We start from the raw sequence: 21,466 nt of genomic DNA, 5'->3' as shown, positions 1-21,466 counted from the left end.
TTTAGCATCATGTTTTATCTAAGGGTAAGATAATACATCTGCTCATGTTGATCTTAAACTATATTTTTTCTTCTTAGGTTGCTAATGCAATAAAGGCTTCATTGCCTCATGGTCCCATGAAATCTAATAAGGAAGGTACAAGGTGCATTCAAGTTGAAATCACACCAACTTCCTCTAGAATATCAAGAAATGCAGTAACCAGCATGTCAATAAGGGGTCATAGGTGGAAAAGACATGGTAAGAAATACGTAACTCTTCACGTCAAACCATTGTTGATTTCTTTACATTTTTCACTGTACTTACGGTGCTATAACTTCTAACTTCAGTAAATAGTAGTCTGGAAGAAAGAGCTGTGGAGTTGCCCTTAACTCCTAATTTATTATCTAGGAGCAATAGGCAATAAGAAAAATGGAGCCCCTTATGTTACACATATGAATGAAAATTTATTTAAAAATCGTATTCATTTTTAAATTGTTATTTCAGTAGGCGAATAAGGAAAATGCATTTTAAAATTACTTATACATTTTGGGCTTGTATTCGAAAGTATTTGCAAATATTCCTTAATATTTCTGATTTCTCAATTAACTCTTAAGCAAGTGAATTTACATATTGAAGTAGAACAACTAATAGGGACTTTAAACACCTTGGACTTTCTGGTAAAGAATGCCATAGTATTGATGCAACACTAGTTATTTGTATTTTCTTGAAGTTAATTTTCTTCCAAGATTCTGTGTATGTGTGTGTGTGTATATATATCCCTTCTTGTCTGCTTCATTTTATTATTTTAAAATTTTACTGGAAGTCAATTTCATTCATTATGGCTTTTTCAATGCTTTCCCATTTCCTTCCCTTGTCTTTTAATTTATTATCCTTTATTTAATTTCGTATTCTTTTTATAACTTCCCTCCTATCTAGACGTTATTGTAGTGTCAACAACCAGTCTAAGAAGGAAATTATCACCTTCCTCAGAAGGTAACCATGGTGAGAAGCACAAAGCTACTTCTTTACCCTAAGCAAACATCTATATTAGAAGTAAAACAAAATCCATTCTCTGTTTTCTTCTTCCTGTAAACTGAGGTGAAAATAGTAGTTCCTTTTGGTATATTTAGTTCCAGTTGTGTTGTGGTTTCTATAGAGAAAATGGGAAAGGAGGAGAAGAATGGAGCTATTTATGGTAAACTAGAAAGTTGATGATGAGAACAGTTGCCATTGTTTTCACTTAAAGAATCTAGGTGATTGTATGTCAAAAAAGAATAATGATTATCCAGCTTACCTAGTGATCATTTTTGGTGTTTTTAAAGTGTGGCAATTCTTGAAAGTTCCATAGGAAGGCATAAAAGAGGTGGTGATGTCTGCCAATAGCAAGGCACATTATGCCACCATTTAAAACATACAGTCTAAACATACTTCAGCTTCTTCAGTGAAAATTATGCTACTGAATGGGTCTAGATTACAGGTAGAAAGTCATTTAATTAGATATGGTTTACCCTGAGATTGGTTTTTCTGTTTTGGCATTAATGTGTGAAAACAGGCATGGAGGCAAGGAAGCAGATCATAGTGGTTACTGTGGCTATAAGTGCTCCCGAGCTACTGCTACAGGAAGCACAAGAATGAATTTTAATTTCTTTTCCACTTTCCTTCTTGCTATTTAGGTAGACATATTGGGAATTAGGGAGAGAAATGTAGGTCCTGCAGTTAAAAATGTGAAATATTGATGCTCCCTTGTATTTGTGCATGTGCGTGTGTATGAGAGAGAGTATGTGTGCATGTCCAGGCATACATTTAAACAAGGAGGTTTGTACCCTGCAATAAAATGGAAGCCATTTCCCAGAAATGTTTTATAGGAAAAAAATTACAAAACAAGAGAAAAGACTGCTTGAATGTATTGTATCTAGCAGATTCTTACATATCTTCCAGATTCCATTTTGGCTGCCACTTGAGGGGTTAGCACTCTGTCTTAGGATTGTACCCTTGTTAAAGTAGTATTCTTATCACCTGCCCCTCTTCACAATTCTAACACTTGGGAAACTCCTGTTTATTATAACAATAAAATCACAGATGAGAATATAGAAGTGAACGAACTATAAAAAGTAAGTCACATGCATGGAACAGATACAGAATATAGCTTAGCCTTGTTCATCACCCTTCTTTAGTGTGAATTTCTTTTATCCAGTGGACTCTAAAATACTCCTAAGTCCTTCTTATTTGCCTCTACAGGTAGGTTGCAGTCTTCTCACTTTTTAGGGTAGTCTTGGCTGTCCCTTTCAGAGCAGTAAAGTTACCATGTTCGGCTGAATTTAAAAGGTTTCTATTTTCCATCCTCATGGTCCTGCTTCCTACTTCTAGGCTCTCTAACAGGCACTGGCTTCCTGTGGGGAAAGTAGATACCTTTGCAGTACTTCTTAGATATATAGACAATTCTCAAATTATAAATAGATTATTAAATTTAATTTTGTTTATATATAAATTACAAATTTCTCAAATTATAGATTTTTAAATTTAATTGTATTAATATATAAATTCTATTGTTAATATTTATATATAAATCAAAACAAAATTTGTTTATACATTTCTTTAGAAACAATATTAAAGGGCTTGTAGATCCCAGGGTGAGCCACAGCAGCCTTTTTATCTCATAATATTTCTGAAACATAGGACTATAGAATGTAAGTTCAGTTCATGGCTGTGTGAAAATACATTTAGAGTTTCTATATTTAATGGAACTCTAAATGTGTTTCCCATTCTACCCACTAATATCCCTACTATTCTCTCACCACACCAACTCTCACAGTAGGACGAATTTCTTCCCAAACCCTCAACTGTATCTATTATACAGTAGAAACAAAGAATATCCCACCCTAAGCCAGTGGTCATGAGGGTTGGGAAAGGAGAAGGGACAAGAACCATGAACTTTAAGAAATATTCTTTTTTTTTTTTCTCTTTCTCTTTGCCTCTTCCTTTGTTTTCCTAGTTTTTGGAAAGCAGAAAGCAATTGGCCCCCTTTTTTTTTTTTCTGTTGGAGCTCTTCCCTTTTTCTTTTACTTATTTGTCTTTATTTATTATTGCATTTCTCCTAATTTCTCCTCTTTCTGTCTTTTCTGGATAGAAGGGGGGAAGGAGTGAATGAGGTTTTCTCATGGAAGGAGCCAAGTAAAACTTTGCTTTTTGCTTTTTTTTTTTTTTTTTCCATCTCCCTTTACCATGAAAGAATATACGTAATTAAGCCATGTGAATGTACTGGTGTGTTTGCATATCTGAGTCACCAAAAATTATTACACAGCCAGCAAATACATTAAATTAGAGCAATTAGTGGACATTTATTCTCCTTTACTATCAGTAACAGAAGAATCTTTCCATTTTCTTTACAGCCCAGTCTCACACTGTAGTGTTTTTAAAATGAATTTTGAAAAGTTTTAATTATTTACATTTTATAATATTTTAAAGCTATTCTAGAATGTATTTTAGGATTCTCTAATGCTTCATAGATCTACCATTTTTTTCTTAAGGTTAAGAATTATTCACAACATATTTTAATGGAAAGTATTATAATAGAAGTTTAAAAATTACTTTATCCTTAACATTTCTACACATTTCAGAATATGCATCCCTGGCCATGGTTTTGTTGTTGTTGTCAACCCAGGTTTCTAGAATTGTATTTTGACCAGTCCTGTTATTTGCTTGGCTCTGTTTTTTATTTTTATTTTTTTAGTTAACTTTATTTTTTAGAGCAGTTTTAGGTTAACAGCCAAACTGAGTGGAAAATAAGAGAGTTCTTAAATACCTCATGACCCCACATTCATAGCCTCCCCCAGTATATCAACATCCCGCACCAGAGCGGTACATTTGTAAGGACCTGTAATTTAAGTTTTGAGCAGACAGGGCATCCTCATGTCAATTAAATAGGATGATTTTTAAAGAAAGGTTGGTTTCAACTGAGGTATTATTTTGGAGAGATCTGTTTGACAATTAATGGTGTGTTTGCTTGATTTGCCCCACTTTTCAGTTTAAGTTAAACCATTGTATGGACATGGCTTAACTGAATGTGTTTTTTAAATTTTTTAAACTTTGTGTTTAAATCTTTGAGAAAATTCTAATGACTTTATCATTTTATGTCAATAAATATGTTTGGGAAATAAAATTACAATGTAGAATTGCTGCTTTTGACTTCTAAGGAACATAATTTCAGAATTAAAAGCTTTATGTATTGCTTATTCTTTTATGCATATTGTGTTTAATTTCGTCTACAGATGGTGAATAATTCAAGGCAAAGGTGTATTTTTTCAAACTGATTTTCAAGTCACCTACAAATTGAGGGCTATCTAGAAGTCATAATTTGAAAGTAAAACACAGTTGGAGAAAGATAATAATAAAATAAACTTTAAAAAGCATTCAGTAAGTTTAGAGAAGACTGAATAGATTATGACCATAATAAAAGTCAAAATGAAAATTCCAGTAAGAAAAATGAGATAAAATTTAGTAAAATAATTCAATAGTTTTTCAAGTTAATAATTAAAATTCAATTTTGCTTAAATATTTATTTCCTTTTAAAAATAAAGTTAAAGGAAAATAGAAAGTATTTCTTTATAATTATGCTTTAATTCTATAGTCATTGTTAAATGTCGTTTCCAAAGATACCTTCATCATCTACCATTTCAGCTATTTTATTTTATTTTTTAGTTTTTTATTTTTCTTTTTTTGAGACGGAGTCTCACTCTGTCGCCCAGGCTGGAGTGCAGTGGCCGGATCTCAGCTCACTGCAAGCTCTGCCTCCCGGGTTCACGCCATTCTCCTGCCTCAGCCTCCCGAGTAGCTGGGACTACAGGCGCCTGCCACCTCGCCCAGCTGGTTTTTTGTATTTTTTAGTAGAGACGGGGTTTCACCATGTTAGCCAGGATGGTCTCCATCTCCTGACCTCGTGATCCGCCCATCTCGGCCTCCCAAAGTGCTGGGATTACAGGCTTGAGCCACTGCACCCGGCCCATTTCAGCTATTTAAAAAAGCTCCTTTTCTTAAGTCCCTGAAAAGTTCTCTTTTCACTCCAGTATTCCACTCCAATATTCTAGTGTACAATTTATACTTGTTTATTTCCTTGTGTTTTTCCATTCCTTCCTCCTCTTCTTTTTTTTTTTTTTTTTTTTTATGAGACGCAGTCTCTTGCACTGCGCCCAGGCTGGAGTGCAGTGGCCGGATCTCAGCTCACTGCAAGCTCCGCCTCCGGGGTTTACGCCATTCTCCTGCCTCAGCCTCCCGAGTAGCTGGGACTACAGGCGCCCGCCACTGCGCCCAGCTAGTTTTTTGTGTTTTTTAGTAGAGACGGGGTTTCACCGTGTTAGCCAGGATGGTCTCCATCTCCTGACCTCGTGATCCGCCCGTCTCGGCCTCCCAAAGTGCCGGGATTACAGGCTTGAGCCACCGCGCCCGGCCTCCTTCCTCCTTTTCTAGAGCAAATCTAATTGCTATTTTCTCTCTGTTCACCACAACTACCACTACCATGATTACTCATTTTTCTTCCACTTTTTAAGAAATTACCTATACTTGGAACAATGTAAGAGATTTCCTCCTTTCTTTCAAAATAGTTATTGTAATACCAGTCATTTGTTCTCTAAAAGTTCCCTAATTAAGTTATAGTTACAAATAATGAGTGCTTATAATTTTTGCCAACTGTCAAAAGGCTTATCCAGTGAAATCTCAATTTTTTTTATTGCTGCCCATCATTCTTCCCACTTGCGTCTTTGTGAGATAATGAGACAAGTGAGTGAAAACATTTGGTATACTTTAAAGTACTACATAAAGGTAGATTATTAATTAAGAACAGTTTCATTTGTTTTACTAGCTACACAATAAGTATATTTTTAATAAGTTTTTATTAGCTAGTTTGCTATTCAAATTGTCCTGTGATTCTTTAGTGCTTTCCCAAAACTCAAGTCTTTGAAATTTGTAATTTGGATTTTCTCAATTTGAGTTAAACTTGTTTAGTTTGAGTATAGTATCAAACACAAAAGTACACGTTATGTAATAGTAATTACTTTAAAGATTTTTTTGTGTGTTCTGTGGTACTGGAGTACAGTACTCTAACTTTATTATCTAATGTGTATGTCACTGTTATAGTAAGGATTTTTAAAATGTTGTTATTGTTTCAATCCCAAGTTAACATAAAAATAGAAGTTACATAGACCAAATTTGTTTCTTATTTATGTACAGTTATAACTGTTTGCAACTAGTAGGTATCAGTAATAAAAGGAATGTTTATAAACTAGATACTTTGAATGTTTCCGTACTTTTGGTCCTGGCATATGTTAAATGGTTTATTTTAATAACAATGCATTGAATTATTTTCATTTAGGGGATCCAGGAGTACAAAAGTTTAAGTAGTAAAAAAGAATTAAAAATAGCAACTGTATATATTTTTAAGTCTTCTAACTTAATGATGCAAAATAAGTACTGTGAGAATTTTAGAATATTTAATTATATGCAGTGTTTACATGAAAAATCAGACAATGAAGTTTATGTAGTTGAAATAAAAAGAAAGTCTAGTTTCATGTTGTTAAAGCAGTTTTATTGCATTTTTCAGCATTTAAAATAATTGCTTCTCTTTAATGGATGCCATCATATTTAAATAAAGTTAAATGATTATCACAGAGTTCAAAGAGATATTATTTAAAAAAACAAGAAAGTGATTTGTTTCATAATTTGCTGATTCAGTGGTTTAGTACTAGCTTATTAGATGAAAAAAGAAAAGAAACAAAGATTGCAATTCATATTGGAAAACATTAAAACTGGTTATTGATTTAGAAACTGTTAATAAATTTCTACTGTATAATAACATTGATAAAGCAAGGAAGTACTAATTGTTGAACAAATCTGAAAAATTATAATGGATGTATTTTAGTAAATATAAATAATATTTATTTATAAATATTTTTAAGCATTTAAGGTTGTCTTTCTAGATACTACAAAAGGTAAATAGTAATAAATCTTGAAATGGAACATCTATTTTGTAAATCTGATTTTACAACTATGAGAAAAGTCTTCAGTTAAGGAGAAATAAACTGTTGCTAACAGTTACAGAAGAATTTTGAAAAACAAAGAAATGGTAATAATTTTAAACCCCAAAGTAGTAAATTTTAAAGAATTGTCTATTGGAATAATTTTTACATCGGTAATTAAACATTTTTAATGTGTATGTTTTTATTTCAAAGGTTGTCTATGCTTGTTAAGGAAATTTAGGAAATAAAAAATTATCTGGCAGTTTTATTTTTAAAAATGAAAATGCTTTTAGTATCATTTTGAGAAGCTCCATTACTTTCAGATTATAACATGCTATTTGAGGAACAGATTTTCTTTCCCAATATAGAAGATAAAACATTTGGACAAAAAGCATTTATTTCTTACCAAAAATTTTGTGAATTTTAACTGGCATTTTCGATATGGAACTTCCATGGAGAACAAAATAAAATATTAGGAAATATTAGATTACTCAAGGAAAAAAGACATGTTAACCAAAGAGCTGAAATATGTTGATATGTTTGACACATGTGGATATTAAGTTTGAGAGAGGAAAGAACGACTGTGTGCAGAATCCTGACTTAGACTATTTTTGAAGAAAATAAAAAAATCTCATTTTATTTCCAGGTAAAATGAAGTTGAAAAATTTTCCAGCCAGTGACAGAATTAATGGTCTTATGAGGCAAAAAAACTTGTTCATAAATTATTGTATTCTACATTTTTACTAAGGGGGACTTATATAAATCTTACAGTAGTTGAGAAAATTATTATTTATTATGATTGTTTATTGAGCACTCCTCCTTTTTCCACCTTTTTATGAGCATTTGCTGCACATTGCACACCAAGGAAGAAATAAGCTTTTATAGGTAGTTTTGTAATAGGTAGTTTTGCTGACCCGTTTTTGGTCTGTGCTGTGTGGTCATGAGGATCTGTAATAATCATAAAGGATTCACCTGGTCCTGCAGCAGCTTTATGTTGCAATTCTCTATTGGATTTTTTTTTAAACTTGAGACTCAATAAAGATGACAAAAGGAGTTACTGAGAGTAACTGAATCCACCTCAATAAGGAGAATTCTGTCATTTACCATATGTATACAACCAAAGCTAAAGATCTGTTTTTCACTTATGGAGACGGCTAATAGCTCCTAACTGGTGTGTCTAAATAAACTGTCCTGTTCCAGACTGTTTTTCTTTATGCCCCAGGCTGCTCTTTTCTTACCTAGACAGTCTACTTACTGCTTCAGAGCTCAGATTTTGACATCTGAGTCTTTGTTTTTGTCCTTGCTCAGAGTGCAGCCCTTTAACTGCGGTGGGGTCCCATCCTGTGTTTCTGTGATAGCTTTGCTTTCCTCTAATCTGCCTTGTAAATACTGGCTCAGGTTGAGCATTGCCACAGTGCTGTTCTTCTGACTCAGGACGCACTTTATGCTCAGTATTTTGTGTTATGCGAATGTAACTTCTATTGATAAAAAAGGCTAGTAAAGTATGACAGTATGCAAATAGTTTTTCCATGTAGCTGTCAATGGCTATCCGCTGTAATCACAATAAAATCCAGACTTCATATTATGGCATATGTGACCCTGGTGATATGACCTCTTGACTACTGCTTTGACCTCACTTTAAGACCACGCTCACCCTAGTTCATTAGACTCTTTCATTCTAACACTTCAGCATACTAAGGCATTCTGCCTTAGGCTCATTGTCCAGTTATTTGGAGTATTTGAGCTGAAATGTGAATAGTGAAACGTACCTTGACTGCCCTTACTCCGGATTGTTGTGTGGCTGGCAGTTTTTCATCATTCACACCTCAGCTTAAACATCTCTTCTTCTAAGAGTTTTTTCCAGACCACCCATCTAAGTACTTTTATCCCCTACTACCCTACTTACTCTTTCCCATCTTATTTTTTTTATTGCATTTTCTGCTATTAAAATTCTCTTGTTTACTTAGTTCCAATATTACATTGTGATCTCTGTTCCCTTATTATATAGTGAGGGCAGAATCTGTCTTTTTTGCTGTTGTATCCCCAGCATCTAAAACAATGTCTGACATATTACAGGTGCTCAACAAGTTTTAGTTGAATGCATGAATAAGTGAGTGAATGATAAAGAAGTGTATAACATAGGGTGAGCAAGTTGGTCTTTTCTTGTTTTGTTGAAGAACAGTATAACAACATGATAGTAAACTAGGTTAGGGGATATTTACTTATAATTCCAATATTTAAATAATTTTCATTTTAGTTTTTTCTATGCATGTATGTTTTCATAGTTGTACTCTATTTAAATGTTTTTGGTATTTTGTTTTTGTTTAGGTAATATTGTCAGACATTTTCCCTAGTTCTCCTAGTAAATACAGTTATTTTAATGGCTACATAATATCACATTGAGTTGATATTCCATCATTTGCTTAATCATTTTTCTAATATGTTAAGAAATTTGTTTCTGAGTTTTGCTGTTACAAATAACACTGCAAGGAATAGCTTAATGAATATAGATAACATTTTTTTCCATTGAACAGAATATATTATAAACGTAGAATGACTATATTAAAAGATATTTGTTCTGGTATTTTATAGCATTTAAAATATCTACAGCTCATAAATTGTAGAAGAATGTGTATGACTTTGTTTTGGGGCTTATTCTAAGTTAAAATACTTTTCATAATTCATGTAAAAATTGTATGATGCAGACAAATAATAAAATATATTTTTAAAGCTTCAGCTTATTATTTTCACAGATAAGTTTGTAAGCACCCCATATAGCCAGATGCCTTTAGACTCAAAGTAATCTGAGTACAGAGATGTATAAATTCTATGAATAAATAAATTATTATTTTATTAAAATTACCACCTTTAGTAAATAGGGCAGCCATAAAACAAATAAAAGCAAAAGCTAAAGTGGTTTTGTAAGTGACATAATAGAATAGATATTTGGGATTATAAAATGACATTTGAGAGAAATCACAACTTTTCATGATCGGTTTTATCGGTTTTAGTATTATTTGCAATTTGCTTCACTTTTTTTCTGAAAGCTGGAAGAAATTTTTTAGGGCGAAATAATTTGAGTACCTTTGAGAACTAATTTGGAAATGTCTATTAAAAATATTCTTTAACTTTCATTTCTACATATGGAGAGTTTACCTATTTATACATATAAGAGGTTACACAAATAAAATATATCCTGAGAAGTTTCTCTTTGGATCTTTTTGAGCTTGTTGAATTATTTGAAGTCAAGTATTTTTTTTTTTTAAGGTGTGGATTAATCATGACTTCATTAGCATAGATTGTTAAGTTCTGGGGAAAACAAAATCTATTTTATTATGCATTTATATTCCCTTGCAGCATCTTCTATATAATTTTCTTAAAGAAAGGATTAAGTTCTACTCTTTAGCTATATGCTATCCTCTGGATAACATAATGCAAAAATAGATTTTAAAAATGATCTTTTTGACCTAAGCATTTTGCTAAACCTACACTTAGAGATGGCTCCTTCACTTTTCCAAAACAAAGAGGCTTTGCTTTTCTTTGCCATGTAAAAACTCTTACTAGCATAAGCTATATGTATTTCATTTTTTAGTCAACACATTCACAGCTTACCCTTCTCATATCTTCTGTATGTTTTCTTTTATTTATTCTAATAATTTAATCTGATAACAGAATATTCACTTAATTCATCAAAAAAAGATTTCTTGAGTGCCTACTATATACAAGCTACTTTTCCAGGTACTAGATATATAGTAGTGACTAGATGAAAATTTTAAAAACTCCTTCCTCATAGAACTTAGGTCTAGTAAACAAGATAAATAAATAATTGTAGGTTAGATAGAGAGTGTTAAGTGCTGAGAAGAAGAAACAAAGAAGAGGGTATGTGAAACGTGGGGGCTATTAAAACTTTGGATGGGTTGACCAAGGGAGACTTCACTGTAAAGAAAATTTCTGAAAAAGATTTGAAGTAAGGAAGTGAGCCATTCAGCCACCAGGAGAAGAGAGCAGCCAGGAGAGCAGTAAGACAGTGTGGGTGGGAATGTCGGGTCACAGAGTTATACAGGGAAAGAAGTCGGAGAGCTGATAGAGAGCAGGATTAGGTAACAAATGTTTGTTTGGATTACTTAATTATCTTTCTTTATTCTGTAATTTTTCTGAGATTTATGTTTCTGTTCTTTTTAGCTCTGTACAGAATTACTTACTCTTCTTATAAATTTAATAAACAGTTTAAAAAATCTGCCAGTGTTAACCATTTTTGAGTGATAATAAATATCAATTAATTAGTCAAAGATTTGTGTTTGTGGGAAAACACATGATCTCGTTTTTCTACTTGCCATTTAATTCCATGATTTTTTTTTAATGTAATACCATTGCTTTTTGGGCTGTGGACCTTTATCACTATTCTGATAAATGTGATTACATTTCAGTTGCCGAGTACTGCTTTATGTAATATTCTCCCTGTCATTTTCTAGTTTTTCTTGCAAAATCCTAAATTTCTGCCACTGAAGCAGCATTTTAGATTAATAGCTTTCTTTGGCATCTTTTAAAAAATTGACCCAATTAAAAAAAAAAAAAAAGAACAGACCTAAACTCAAGAGTAATTACTTTCCTAGGATTTCATCCAGACTTTTATTTTCTCTGGCTCTCCATTCAAAGTAAGTTATTTGCTTTTATAAAATGGCCAGGAGTCTACACAAGTAAATTAAACCTAATTGTGGGATGTCAGAGGATATTTAACTCAAATGGACTCAAATGAATTGAAGAGTTAGAGTTAGTATTTATAGTATGTTAGAATAGACATCTGAAGTTAAAAGATTTTACTTGTTAACTTCCCCCACTGAATAGTTGTGAACTTCAGTTTCCTTGTCTGTAAATGGGAATCAAATTGCCTACTTCAGAGGCTCACTAATAGATTGTTTTGAGATTATAATTGGATGATATATGTGGACACTCTCAAGAAAGTGACTTAGGGCAATTCAATGTAAGTATTGTTCTGTATTCTATGAGGCCACCTATGCTTAGCTTTTAAAATTTTGTTAAATTTTAATATTCATTGCCTTTTATATGTCTGGATAATTTCCGAAGTTTGATTTTTTTTTTTTGGACTGGAGATCCCTTCAGTAGATCTTTTGTGAAACAGCTTCTACAATGTAAATAAACAAGTCTTGGCCTTCACAGTGCCATGGTGATTTTATCTCAGTTGCGGTGACCTCTGGCATGTACCTCAATAAGAATTTGTTTGCCCTCACTTGGATGACAGTTGTCAGCAATTGGAAACAGGCTTGGTCGGAGCTTTTTAGTTTCATTAAACCTTTATTAGAGAGCACCCAGAAGCAGCAGTGCACTACTACCTCACCAACGTTTTGCAGCCTATCTAGGAAATAAAAACTTTAGAGAACCTTTAGCCAAAAGCCTGTGAATCACTAATTAAGGGGAAATAATTATACCAGCATGTTGGCTCAGCAGTGCAAGGCACCATGAAGCTTTGAGGAGGGGCTCCCACAAGTGCGTATTGCTGCTGAGTATGGAGTATCCAAGGCACCCGTAACAACTTTTGTCTTAAGTTTTTAAAATTTGAAAATCAGAATAGAGCAGTGGTTCCCAGACTTTGTTACACATTAGTCACCTGGGGCTTTTACAAATCTTATGCCCAGGTAATATCTTACACTAATTATAAATTAGAATGTTTGGGGGTTGGAGCCAGGCATCAGTTTTTAAAGATGCACAGATGATACCAATGTGCAGCTGACTTAGGGAACCACAGGAATATGTGGCTGTGGCCTTCATTCTTTTACTACCTATTACTGTTTCTCAGCCTTTAGCATCATTAGTGGGAGTCTGATAATCCTATCACTAAAAATATTTGAAAATAGTAGGTGATGTCCTGTAAGCAGGTTTGTGGTCTACAGTTTTTAAAAAGTATATGCTATTTTACATAGTCTTATGTTGCTTTGAATTTTGTTTCACTACTGTCACCTTCTAGATATATTTATGTTACTTTTTCCCATTTACATGAATAACTCCTTGACAGCTTTAAATAACATTATGCCTTTGTTATTTAAGACCAGAATAACATAATGTCTACAGGTATTAACTAGATAGGAGTTTTGTTTCTTTGTTTCATTTATAATGGCTGTTTTCAGATAAAGGGCTGACAGCCAATTTGTTTTTCCAAATCTATTTTTATTTTTCTCCAGTCTAGTAATGAACTAAATTTATGAAATTGGTATGAGTCTAAATAAATCAACTGCTTAACTATATCACAGCCACATTAATATTTACTATTATTAATAGATCATATATATCTGAGGCAAAAACTATACCTGTGGCATTACTAACCATGATATCATATGTGAATAAGCATTTTCCCAAATATCATGGTTTATTAAGTCAGTCTCAATGTAGCCTAATTAAAAAAACTAGAATTTTAAGAGTACAAAGGGGAACTTCTATGTGGCTTGGTTCATAATGTTGACAAAAGCTATAAAGTTTTGGCTGTAGATCCTTGAACATTTGCCTAAGACTTGACATAAATTCAGGTGGTCACCATATTATCTTAAAAACACTAGAAAATTACCCAAAGAACACAAAAAGAACAATTTAAAAACAAATTTTATTTTGATTTATTAGAAAATTTATCTTTCATATTTCATGTGAAATGTGTGTGTGAAAAAAATGCAGAATGTGAATTGATGCTCTGTGAGTTTTTTGTTTGTCATTTAAAATTAAAGAGTATGACCCTATTGTCTCTGGTGCTATCAGAGTATTATAAATTATGGAAATTACTACAGTGCAGATATTTGGCTTAATTCATAACATTTAGTCATCCAATTTTTGTTCTGAGTCTTTTGCTTTTCTCATTTCACATTTTTGTTTTGTTTTCATCCATCATTTTGTCTTATCATCTTCAATTCTAGAGCAACCTGACAACAATAATGATACTACTGAATTGGGCATCCTTGTCATTCCTGAGATTAGTGTCACAAATGTGGCCGGAGAGAGAACCGGGAATGGGGAAAAAGGCAGAACACTAGGAGAAATTGATGCTCAGCATATACAGGGTGTGCAGGAAACAGCCACAGATCCTAGAACTGAGAGCAAAGGCTTGCCAGAGATCAGGAGGCAAAAATCTGTAAGAAAAATGATGGAGGATGGAATAAACTCACCTGGCAGAGTGCAGTTTTAGCAGAGCACTTTATAGCTGCACTCCAAGGTATCTTAAGGCAAAGGGCCACTGATGCATGTTAAGCAGCAGTTGCACAGTCACAAAAATTTTGCATGTAATCTAATCCAAATGCATGAATTATGCACCACATTTCTCAATGACTCTTAATGCTCTTTGGAATGATTATACCTATATTGTCTTTTAGTAAATTGTTATGAAAACTGAGGCAGAAAATTCCTTCTAAAATAGTTTTCTGCTTATGTTTGGAGTTCTAAAATTACGTTTTCAGCTTTGTCTTTTTACCATCTTTGATATGAAGGGTAATGTGTATAGAATTTTATATTTGAGCTTGTGATATTTATAGTCTAGATTTTTGAATTTGATAAAATAATCTGCAGTATAGAGTGCAACCTTCTAAAAAAGTCTTTAAAGTATTCTAATATCAATTTTTTAAAAGTTCCTTGGTAAAAGCTTTGATTTTATACTGCTTTGCTATTGAAGGAGAGTTCACCCCTAGTTTTACTGTGATAATATATCTAATTGTTTCTTATCTTTTGCATGAATAGGAGAATTCTTTCTAAAAACATAATGGAGTATGGTTTATGGCATGCTTGTTGTTTAATACACTATAAGTTACCGTCATTTAATTACAATGAACTATTTTTGACTTTTTATAATGTTTTGATTTATCCTTTGATTTTCTATAATCTGTTGCTTTATAAAATTATGCTAAAGCTTAATTTAAAGTATAACTGATTTGGTGTTAATCATTTATAAAGATTGCTTAAAATATTTAATGTTAATTAATCTTTGTCATTTCTTTGTTTAGGAAATACAGAATTAACAGGTCAAGAAGAACTGATGGAGATACCTGAAGTTGACGAGGGATTTTATTCCAGGGCTGCGTCTAGTACCAGCCAGTCGGGTTTATCAAACAGTAGTCACAATTGTAGTAACAAGACAAGTATAGGAAAGAACCAGAGACGGTCAGGAGGAAGCAAAACTGGAGGAAAAGAAAAAGAAACTACAGGGGAATCTTGCAAAGATCACTTTGCTCGAAAACAAACTCAGAGAGCCCAAAGTGAGAATCTTGAGCTTCTCTCTTTGAAGAGACTTACTTTAACAACCAGCCAATCCCTACCTAAGCCTAGTAGCCATGGTTTGGCTAAAACCGCAGCGACTGTATTTAGTAAATCCTTTGAACAAGTCAGTGGTGTCACAGTCCCACATAACCTGTCATCTGCTGCTGGTTGTGGGGCTGGGACAGATGCCAATAGGTTTTCAGCTTGTAGTCTCCAAGAAGAAAAGCTTATTTACGTTTCAGAAAGAACTGAACTCCCAATGAAGCATCAATCAGGTCAGCAGAGACCTCCTAGTATTAGCATTACTCTGTCCACAGATTAATTAGTAATGTGTTTTTCTCCCATAACGCAGTGAACCTAGAAATACAACTTTGCTTCTTTATGAAAGTACCCTGGGTCTTTCATCCGTGTTCCTGACAGGAGCCCTGATGTCTTAAATTCTGAAGGCTCCCCTGACTTTATGAAGGGAAGATTGTCTAGGTTGCAGTAAGTTGAAATATGGTTTTTTTATTTCTTGATTAAGATTTTTTCCTCTTGGCTTGAGTCTTTTTTTTCCCCTTCTTATTTGTTACTGTTGCCCTAAGATTATCAGTGATAATAAATTTTGACAGTTGTCTGATCAAGTTGGTTATGTCTCATGTGAGGTTATGAGGTAGTTTTTCTTGTTTTGGTTTGAGTTTTTAATAGCTCCTATTTTGGTGACTGTGCGTTTGACCTTCAGAGTCAAAGGGAGTCTCCATGTATGGGAACTGTTTTATAGAGGATTGGGCAGAGGCACAACTCCAGGAATTCTCCAGCTCCTGGTCAGGAAGCCAATCTGAAAAACAGGCGTGTGGAAACACAAAAATGATGTGTATGAAAAGCACCTGATGAAAATATTTGTAAGCAGATCATCTTTATGATTAGAACAATTTGCTCAAAGCACTGGAAAATGCCTGGTAACCCACTACCTAGAATATTATATGATTCCAGGGGATGGGTAGAGGCATTTCTGTTGTTATCTCTGAAATATTTTTATATCGGAAATCAGATTGCTAGTAGGTGTGTTGTTTTGAAGGGTTTGATCTGGATTTAGCAGGTGAAGATCCCTTTCAATTATTAAGGTATAATAGGCCATAAAGCTGATTTACCCTACTGCTGGACTTTGGAAATCCTAGTTAGTTTGGACTCCTATAATTCAGAGCATACGTCATTGGAAGACTTCCTGGAAATCAGTGTAAATCTTGCAACACAGCTCTCAAGATACCACTGTGTAATATGGAATTGTTTGTATGCAAATGCATTTTTCATCTATAAAATCTCATGAAAGAAAATAAAGATAGTAAAATGTGGACCAAGGACATTTATATAGTAACTAATTTAGAGTTGTTTATGTTTGTGTTCTTAAATTTAAAATACGAAAAAAAAGAAATGTCTTTCCTGTTTGTGAACAGACCTATTTAAAATATCTTAGTATGATATCAAAAGAATAATCAATTTGCCTCCCAACTAAAAATTAAAAAAGATGATATGGCAGAAGTTGAAACAAACTTGTATGTATCTGTATGTGACCTCTAGATGGAAATAAAAGTTTGGTGTTTGCTAGCGGTGGTCCTTTTGGCTATCGTTGCAGTTCCCTTGTAAAGTAAGTGTACTTAAGTCATCATTCAGAGAGAGAGAGAGAGAGAGCAGGGCTGAGGCTGAGTCAGTTGACTGTTGAGGAAGTCCTAAGGAGCTGTCCGGTTGGTTCTTTCACTGTGAGTACACAGCGGTTTCCTTCTTCCTAGTCCCTCTCTGTGGTCACCAAGAGAGCATGCTAGTGTTTTCCTCTTGTACCTGCTTATGCAGAGCTCAGATATATGAAAAATTTGTATGCTTTGAAGGCCACCAAAGCATTTATACTCTGAACATAGTTTTGACTGCAACTGCTTTGGCTACCAGTTTAAACCGAATTATTCAAAAAGCATGCACTCGTTTTCATTCATTAGCCCCGATTACAGTGTGGTTTTTGACATAAATGAATTTGATTTTTTTTTTTTTTTTAGCTCCAGTAACAGAATGGAATAAGATCTATTGCCATAAATTTTAGTTAAGAACTGTAAGGCAATCAGGCAGTGAAACTTGATATTGTATTAATTTAATAGGAACCCTGTGTACAATTTAAAATATTTGTAAAATGTCACTGTGAATTTACAGATGTCTTTTTGTCATTCTTTACCAATGAATTTCCCCTGTGCATAGTTATTAATAGTGTTGGTATTATTAGAAACTAATTTATAAGATTGGCATTTTAAGCAAGTTGAGGTGCTTAGGAAACATTATAGAATAAGTTTGAGGAAATGTTAGCTGATACAGCTGAGAGATCAGATTTTCATGTTCTACCACTGTAATGGAACCTCATTTGGGTATTCTTCTAGACCTTTGCTAGCTGTGTGGTCTGAGGACCAGTAAGTAGGATTGGCATTATCTGGTATCTTGTTAAAAATGCAGAATTTCAATGCCACTCTAGGTCTACTAAATTAGAATTTGCATTCTTAACAAGGTCCCTAAGTGATTGTTATGAGAAGAAAGTATCAGAGTGCAAACAAATTACTTGTCTGATATGTAGAACTACCAGTTGTCTCACAGCTCTAGATCAAATGTGTCAGACACTAGATCATTATAATCTTCATTGGTTTTGACAGCTAATTAATTAGTTTAATAATATTGACATATGGCTTCTTAAGTATTTGAATTCTAAATTGCTAATGATCCTTATTTTTGCAATAAAAAATGTAACACTTTATATTTTTCTTGTTAACTATAAATGGAATCAGAGCTGCAAATACCTGAAATTTTAAGTGTGAAAAGGGGTGCCACGCTTTTATATACTGCACAACAAATTTGCATTTGTATATTATTTTTTAAAAATCTCTGAAGGCTTAGTGAAATGGTTCTGATTGTTTGCTTCAAATGATTTGCACTAATTGACTTTCTGGAGAGTGGAGTTATGTTAACAACAAAATTCCTTTATAGTTCCTTTGATACTATTTCAAATAAGGATTACACATTGAAAGTTTTTATAGAAATTATGAAAATTTGATAATCTTAACTATGGTAACAATGACTATTATCCATACTACTTTCTCCCCACTCAACTTTCAAATTTTAAAGTTGGCATAGCTTTTGTAGGTCACTTTCTTATAAAGATGCTGATGGTCACAGACCTCCTAAGTATCCAGAATAATATTTTTATCATGAGAAGGATTCCACACACAATTGGGGTCTTGCACCGCGTATTTCAGAGGATCTGAACAGAAATTGTGGCTCCATTGCACATTTTAAATCTCTATAGATTCTTGAAATCGCCCAACCTCTCACTTTTGAAAACCCAACGGCCTGGAGTATTCTGGTGGCATTGGAGCCAGCACTAGCTTTTTGGAATCCAAGTAGGGAGAGAAACAAAGTAGACTTTTCAAGGGACTGTCCCAGAGTACCCAGGGCAAATGTCTTCCCTTCCCTTCCTGAAGCCACAGGAAAGCACCCTGGAGTCCTTTGTATACCACTATGGAAATTTTTAAGGCAAACTCTCTAGACTTGAAGAGTTGGAATTCTCAGCATCTAAATGGTGACTGAAGTTTGTTTTGAAAAAGCAATATTTCATTGCCCTTTTCAACTGTGAAGCAACTGCTGAGCAAATATTACTCATTTTTTTAAAAAAAGTTGAATTAAAGGGAAATATATTTTTAAAACCAAAATAGATCAAAATGGTCCCAGTTTTAAGGGATTTTGCCTGTTTTGGAAAAATAAAACTAAAATGTTAAAACTGTTGAATTATGGAGAACAGATGTAGTCTGAGACATAATTTTAAACAAATATATAAGGCAGTTAACATTTGCGTCTAGGCATAATAAATCTATATTAAAGGGAAGCACATCAAGGAAATATATATATGTTGAATAATGTAACTGAAAAATATTTTTTAAAAACCACTTAAAAGGAAAAATAATTTGATGGGTACTTTAAGCATTGTAGATAGAAATTAATGTATAATAGTGTCTTCCCAGTCTTTGTATGAAAAATTAAAACTCTCTACCCCTTTAATGAGCATGAATTCACACTTCTAGATTTGTTGCTTAATAAAATTATACTCAGTACTTTGACTTATTCAGATTTATGTTTAATATTGTTAAATTCTTCATCAGAGAGCATAAATATATTGTTTTCTATACTTTGTAACTTGTGCATATCTAAAGAAACTAACAGTGAACATTTTGGGAGATGTTTTTGTGTTTTTTTTATAGTAGAGTTTTAGAGTACATGTGTCTTAATAGGAAGTTTTTACCATAAACCCAAGATTTTATTTCACGTATTGTTGCTTTCTCTTATATGGAACTTACTGTGTACCTCTTACCTCTACTTCTAATCATTTGGTGATACTAATCTTTTCATAGTAAATATATTTGTTTCTAATTGTATTCCTAGAGTTTACATTCCTAAAGAATAAACTATGACTTTGGATATTTTTATGTGTTCCCTACCTTCTTAAGGCTATGGAAATAAACTGGAGTTTAGTTTTTTGAATTTTTGTATATTTGCGTAAATGTTCTCCATATGCAGTACTTTATACCACAAGTGTTGCCCCTTGTTTTATTGAAATAAAAACTGAAAAAAATGTTTTTTCCAGATCAGTTTACTCATTTAAAAAATTGTTATGGCCGGGCGCGGTGGCTCAAGCCTGTAATCCTAGCACTTTAGGAGGCCGAGACGGGCGGATCACGAGGTCAGGAGATCGAGACCATCCTGGCTAACACGGTGAAACCCCGTCTCTACTAAAAATACAAAAACTAGCCGGGCGAGGTGGCAGGCGCCTGTAGTCCCAGTTACTTGGGAGGCTGAGGCAGGAGAATGGCATAAACCCGGGAGGTGGAGCTTGCAGTGAGCTGAGATCAGGCCACTGCACTCCACCCCGGGCGACAGAGCGAGACTGTGCCTCAAAAAAAAAAAAAAAAAATTGTTATAAAAATTTGCAGAAGTTATGATATGAAGGAAGAGAGTAAAGGAGGAAGACTTAGGTGAGTTGAGCCATTGAGAGCTTTTGGGGGTAAGTAATAAGACAATGACCTCATTCCTGGCTTTGTGCTTTATATGTCATAGGGCTGAGAGGTATGACAGGTCCACTCGTATTCATCCAAAGATGAAGATGAGCTCTATGGGCCATGCACCAGTGGCGGATTATTTGTCATATCAGAAGCACAGGCACATTTAGGTAACATCACTTTGTCCTTCTAACTTTAGAATCTTTATTGCCAGGTGTGGTGAGTAGTAGTCCCGACTACTCTGGAGGCTCACTTGAGTCCAGGAATTTGAGACCAGCCCGGGCAATATAACGAGATCTTATCTCTTAAAAAGAAAAAAAAAAGAAGAAGAAAGAGTTTATATCTTTGAGTACAGAGATTATATGCCCCTAGTACCTAGATAGGACTTTGTGCATGGTAGGTATCTAGACATTTAGTGAAAACATGAGTTAGATTGATGTTAGCTTTGGAAAAGAATCAAGGATAAAGTCTTCAGTGTTTTCTTTAACAGTACAATTTTAGAATTTTGTTTGTTGGCTTTAGGAAATCTCAGTGGCATTACATGAATTGCATTATAGCATGCACTTAGAAAAAAGAACCTATGGCTGGATACTGTGGCTCATGCCTATAATCCCAGCACTTTGGAAGGCTGAGGTGGGTGGATCACCTGAAGTCGGGAGTTCAAGACCAGCCCGACCAACATGGCGAAACCCCATCTCTACTAAAAGTACAAAAATTAGCCGGGTGTGGTGGTGGGCACCTGTAGTCCCAGCTACGCAGGAGGCTGAGGCAGGAGAATTGCTTGAATCTGGGAGGCAGAGGCTGCAGTGAGCTGAGATCACGCCACTGTACTCCAGCCTGGGCAACAGAGTGAGACTCTATCTCAAAAAAACAAACAAACAAACAAAAACGGAAAAAAGAACCTATTAGATGCTTGAAAAAAATTCCTGGCTTGTAGTTAATTATATGTTTGGTTAATTCCATTTCATCTAAGGAACTAAGTAATTTAGGAAATGTGTTCTTAACTACTCTTAGAAGGGTATTTGTAGAGAACCAGAGTGGTGATTTTGTAAGCAGTATTTTGTCCTATGCAATATGCACTCTTCCAGTAACTCCGGTAGTCCACATGGTTGACTCACCTCCTACAACCTTTGTTAATATTAAGATAACTTTTACAATTGTAAAGAAAGATTTTTT

General features: G+C 33.9%; 1 protein-coding gene across 4 annotated transcripts in view; it reads left to right on the top strand.

Moving 5' to 3' along the window:
- Positions 1 to 19,867, top strand: part of FAM126A (family with sequence similarity 126 member A) — a 71,382-nt gene extending 51,515 nt beyond the window's left edge. For 3 of the 4 annotated variants that reach the window (XM_033194944.1, XM_033194943.1, XM_033194946.1), the window contains 2 exons: positions 78 to 237; positions 14,981 to 19,867. In XM_033194944.1, coding sequence (XP_033050835.1) covers positions 78 to 237; positions 14,981 to 15,555 — 735 coding nt within the window. In that variant the 3' untranslated portion in view covers positions 15,556 to 19,867. Of the gene's footprint in view, positions 1 to 77; positions 238 to 13,903; positions 14,200 to 14,980 lie in introns of all 4 variants that reach the window. The other variant, XM_033194945.1, reaches the window with a different exon arrangement.
- The last annotated feature ends 1,599 nt before the right edge of the window (positions 19,868 to 21,466 follow it).

Source organism: Trachypithecus francoisi, unplaced genomic scaffold (assembly GCF_009764315.1).
Source record: "Trachypithecus francoisi isolate TF-2019V2 unplaced genomic scaffold, Tfra_2.0 Lachesis_group4, whole genome shotgun sequence".
In the NCBI taxonomy this organism is placed as follows: domain Eukaryota; kingdom Metazoa; phylum Chordata; class Mammalia; order Primates; family Cercopithecidae; genus Trachypithecus; species Trachypithecus francoisi.
Note: the sequence above shows the minus strand (reverse complement) of the source record. Positions and strands in the feature narration are given on the sequence as shown.